The sequence below is a fragment of the Pygoscelis adeliae genome, unplaced genomic scaffold (assembly GCF_000699105.1).
Source record: "Pygoscelis adeliae isolate BGI_AS28 unplaced genomic scaffold, ASM69910v1 Scaffold22, whole genome shotgun sequence".
Taxonomy (NCBI): Eukaryota; Metazoa; Chordata; class Aves; order Sphenisciformes; family Spheniscidae; genus Pygoscelis; species Pygoscelis adeliae.
This window is the reverse complement of record NW_008824350.1, coordinates 3,173,498-3,178,469: the sequence shown is the minus strand read 5'-3', so window position 1 is coordinate 3,178,469 and position 4,972 is coordinate 3,173,498. Positions and strand designations below refer to the sequence as shown.

General features: G+C 51.5%; 1 protein-coding gene across 1 annotated transcript; it reads left to right on the top strand.

Annotated features, from left to right (window-relative positions):
* The first annotated feature begins 2,753 nt into the window (after positions 1–2,753).
* Positions 2,754–4,660, top strand: LOC103912852 (transmembrane protein 151B-like). The gene is made up of 2 exons (XM_009319259.1): positions 2,754–2,864; positions 3,230–4,660. The coding sequence occupies exons 1-2, from the start codon at positions 2,754–2,756 to the stop codon at positions 4,658–4,660; spliced, it is 1,542 nt and encodes a 513-aa protein (XP_009317534.1).
* The last annotated feature ends 312 nt before the right edge of the window (positions 4,661–4,972 follow it).

Sequence of the window (4,972 nt, the reverse complement as noted above, 5' to 3'; positions counted from 1 at the left end):
GTGCTGGATGGCTGCATGTCTTCACTAATGCAGGGAGGAGAGAAGCTGCCTTTTTTACAGGCTGCAGTGAGAATAGTGGAGGTAACCTGGCTTGGGCTGATCCAGCCCTTTCAGCGCAGTAGGTTGAAGACCATTTCTGAAGTGTCTCCAGAGGACGCACACAGAAATGTCATCTTGGACCAGCAAGCCTCTGAGCTGCTGCCAGCCCAGCCCGGTGCTGCTTCAGGACTGGTGAGACCAGAGTCACCTCTTCCCCCAAAGGGGAGATGGCATTTCATGGAGCTAAGCACATTATGAGGCATTTGCCCACTCTGATATGGCCACTGATAGCCCTAACCAGCAGGGCTGGTTGAATCACCCCTTGGGCAGAAGCCAACCTGTGGGTTGTAAGTTGTACCACAGAGCTGCAGAGAGCAGAGAAGTAGTTAGTCAAGGGAAGTGAGATAAAGGGAAGGTGGGGATTGCAGTGCCTTTGGCAAATAGAGCCTTAACTGATGTGGGACAGCCCTCTCGCATGACTGTGCCCAGGGCCAGGCTGACAGCACTTGAATCAAGTCATATTAAAAATTGGCGTTCCCGGAGCTGCATGGAGTACTTAAGCACTCACATTAAAACTGACTGCTGGACATCTTCTTCTGGGTCCATTGGCATTCTTCACTGTATTAACCATATGCGATTTTACATGAGAGGTACCTGTGGAAACCTGAGTGTGAACTTAAATTCTTGTGTCAGAATATTGCCCAGCTGTTTTCTTCTGCACAGTCCTAGTGACTGGAGTAGAGAGATGTTAATTTTTAGAGTTTTCTTCACCTCAGAAAACCTCAAGGGGTAAAAAAGGGTAGAAGTTTGCAATTATTCATTACAGTCTATATTTTTGCATTAATATAGCACTTAAAAACTAGTTCCGTGTCAAGAAGAGACAAAGAATAGAAGACAGTGATTCCTGGTGGAGTTCCCACAAGTCGGGAGAGCCTGGGGCTCTGACCCAGGATCCAGTGTACGGCTGGGGCAGAAGCCTACACTGGGGCAGTAACCACACTGGGACAGAGCGGTGGGTATTTGACAAGAGTTTCCAGAGATTAAATTCTCCATGACTGCATGTAGACTCAGGGATTCACCCCCAAAACTCCCATAGTTATTTTTCAGCTGATTTGGGGACCACCTGAAGCCACTTTGTAGCTTTCCTCAAGGTTTCCTGCAAAAGGCTAAGGAAAACAGCCTTATTCTTACGCATACTAAGGTCTTTTCACTGCCCTCCCTACAGAAAAGTTAGGTATTGTGTCCTTTATAACCCACTTTAGCTTCTCTATACCCATTTTGGCCACTGTAAAGAGAATACAGCCCAGAATAATTATTCTTCATTCTGACACATACACACATACAAAAGGTTTGGGATGAGAATAGAAATTCTTTACAGATTCCTTCTGGATGCATCAGGGAGAATCAGGGGCCAGATTCTGCCCTTAGTCCCTGCAGATGAATACTGGTGTAGCTCCCTAAAATCAATAAAATTACTCTGCACTTACACAGTGTCAGATTAGAAGCTATGAAATCAAAACCAGACCCCATGAAGTCTAGTTTGGCAGCGCTCACAGCAAGCCATAAAACCTTCTATAGTTACTTAGAAGTGGTTCTCTGTCCCAGAAAAAAAAAGGAGTATTAAATCTGACCTTATAGCCCTGCAAGGTTAGATGCCAGTGCTTCCATCTCATTGAGAAGACAGTAAACTCTTTCTAGTGGCGCCGCACTATTATTTCCTGAGTCATAAGATGCTGCTACTTAAATTCCTTGCTGGTTCAAGATTACTTACTGAATCCTAACTGCTGTAGGTCCAAGATAAGCTATACTAGGGGAGAACTTTATCCCTGGAGAAAGAAAGAGAAGACATTTCCCAAACCTAGCATCTGTTGGCATCTATGGAGCAGTTTAATGCATTAGAGGTGGCCTCTTGGGAGAAGGAGTAACAGTGTGCTTCTATTTTTGCATGAAATCAGGCTTGGCAGAGGGCATGATGATGCATGAATATCACTGTCATTTCCTCAGAGTTAGGGGGGAGGCAAAGGATGAGAGTAACAAGAGGGACGCAGACAGCCCTCCACATTACCTATCAGGGCAGCTGGGGGTCTTGCTTCACGCACTTTCTACAGATGGGCGGCTGCCAGCCAATAATGTAACTCATGCTGCTGCTGTTCTTTGCAGGGAGACAACTCTGTTTCCGCTAGCTGCTTGGCTCAATTTGGCATTTTTTATTATAGCCCAACACAGCATGACTATGCAGCCAATTCACTGCACTATGGCTGGGGTAAGGACTGCAATCACACCATCTCAGGGGATGCAGTGGGAGTACGAGAGTGTGAACTCCATCTCTACTCCCAGCCTGACTTTTGGGACTTGAAAGAGAGGGATGTGCTACATTTTAAATATTCACGCATACACCCTTAGCTCCAACACTTAAGCTTTCAGGTATGTTAGGTCGGAGCTAGTCTTCTAACCAGCCCGAAGCTATGCTGCACCGTGCTGTAATCCTGACAAGTTTTTTCAACTAAATGTGCTTGAATCTAGTAATTTTCCTGATGGCTCACCTCCAAGAAAAATGGTGTCGATCATTTGGTAGGTTTCAGGGTTGGGTGTGAGTCAGCTCTGAGTCAGGCAGCAGCTCAAGCTCCACGAAGTGCTGGTCCCCCTTTGCTGGCATGACCTGTGGGGCCGCAGCCCTGTGACGGGTGCTGCTGGCGAGCCTCCCCAGCAGCACCATGTGGGAACCCAGGTGCTGGGCACTTGCAAAGCAAAGGGGCAAGTCCACAGCCCTGCGCTTTCAGCTGTTCACGTGCTGCAAAGCCCTCTCGGCCTTGGAAGATGGCAGGGTGCGTAGATGATGCTAGCTCCACACAGGGAGAAGGAGATGGGGACCCGTCTCGCCCCCTGCGGAGGGGCTCATCTGACCGGGGTGCGGGCACAGCGAGTCACTGCCACGCGAACAACTTCCCTCCCCAGAGCCAGGAGGAAGCAAGGAAGGAGTTTTGTCCAGAGACCTCTGTCTCTGGCACGGTGTTTCTGTTTATATTCACATTTATATTAAGTAGGGTGGTGTCCCAGTCCTCAGGCAGTCGTGAGCAAAGCCAGACGCAGTCTTGAAGGCAACAGTTACTGTGTGCATTGTGCAAAGCGGCATGACTGACGGATTCCTCGTTCTCTCTTTGTCTTTCTCTCCCCGGCGGTGTGATTGAAGCAACGCCCTGTGAAGCAGTCCCTGAGCGCCTGCATGTGCCGAGAGTCCCACTGGAAATGCCTCCTCCTCTCCATCCTCATGTACGGCTGCTTGGGTGCAGTGGCCTGGTGTCAGCTGGCCCGGGTCACCAAGCTCAGCTTTGATAGCTCCTTCAAGGGCAAGTCCATGATCTACCATGACAGCCCGTGCTCGGATGGCTATGTCTATATCCCGCTGGCCTTCCTCTCTATGCTCTATGTGGTGTACCTGGTGGAGTGCTGGCACTGCCATGTCAAGAGAGAGCTGCAGTACAAGGCAGACGTGGACAGTGTCTATGAATGCATCAACCGCATGCAGCAAGCCACTCCGTGCATCTGGTGGAAGGCCATCAGCTACCACTTTGTGCGTCGAACCCGGCAGGTGACCCGGTACCGCAACGGTGATGCCTACACCACCACGCAAGTCTACCATGAGAGGGTCAACACTCATGTGGCTGAAGCTGAGTTTGACTACTCTCACTGTGGATACAAGGACATCTCCAAGGAGCTCCTGGGCCTGGAGAGCTACACAGCCACCAAGCTGAGGTTCACCAAGTGCTTCAGCTTTGCCAACATTGAGTCCGAGAACTCTTACCTGACTCAGAGGGCTCACTTCTTCACGGAGATTGAGGGACTGGATGACTACATGGAGGTGAGGGAAGGCATGCAGCTCAAAAATGTGGACTTTAAAGAGCTTATGATGGCCTACGGGGACCCAGATCACCTCCCGTGGTATGTGTCCCACTATGCTTTCTGGGTGGCAGCTATCCTGATGATCTCGTGGCCGCTCAGGGTACTCATAGAGTATCGAACTGCTTACGTCCACTACCACGTGGAGAAGCTGCTGGGCCTGGAGTACACGGCGCCCACGGCGGCAGAGGAGCCCTTGTATCGATACCGCATGCCCCGAGATGCCACGCAGGACAGCACCGAGCTGGAGTGGCACATCTGCACCAACCGGCAGCTGATCCCCAGCTACTCGGAGGCCATGCTCATGGACCTGGCTGACTCCCCGGCCTACAACAGCTACGTGGTGTGCCGGTATGGTGAAACAGCCCATGGCTGTGAACGCTGTAACCGTGCCTCCAGCACCTCCTCCATCTTCTCGCGCCATGCTTTCCACAGCTGCAGTGGCAACTCCCGCCTCTCCCTCAACACCAGCCGCTTCTCCCTCTGCCGCATCCATGGCTCCCACAGGACAGGTCTCTGGAGGAGCCGCAGCAGCAGCATCGCGGACCGGGGCTGCCAGGATGAGCAGTGCTGCTCCTACTCCAGCCAGCTGGCTGTCAACGAAAACCCCCCAACCTACCATGATGCCCGCTTCTTCCCTGTCCTGATTGTGCACAGGCCGGAGAGGCACGACAGGCAGCATTTCTACATCAGGCGCTCCTCCTGTCTAGAAACCTCTCTGTGACAGGCCTCCGTGGTTTCTCGGCTCCTCTGCCCTGGGACAGGGCTTGCAGAGGTGCCGCCGGCGGGGAGCCTGCAAGCATAGATCTCCACAGCAGGTCGGCAGGACGAGCTTCAGCTCTTCCCCCTGTCATTGCAAGAGGACATAGTCACTCTGACCAATGGCTAACCTCATTTCCAAGAGCATCTCCCCCTCCTTTGGCTGGTCTCCCTAGTCTTTTGTTCCCCTCTTCCTTTCACTCTCACTCCTCACCCTTTCCCTATTCCTCGGTTCCCTGCCTCTCCTCCCATCCCACCCTCAGTCTTTTTTTTACAT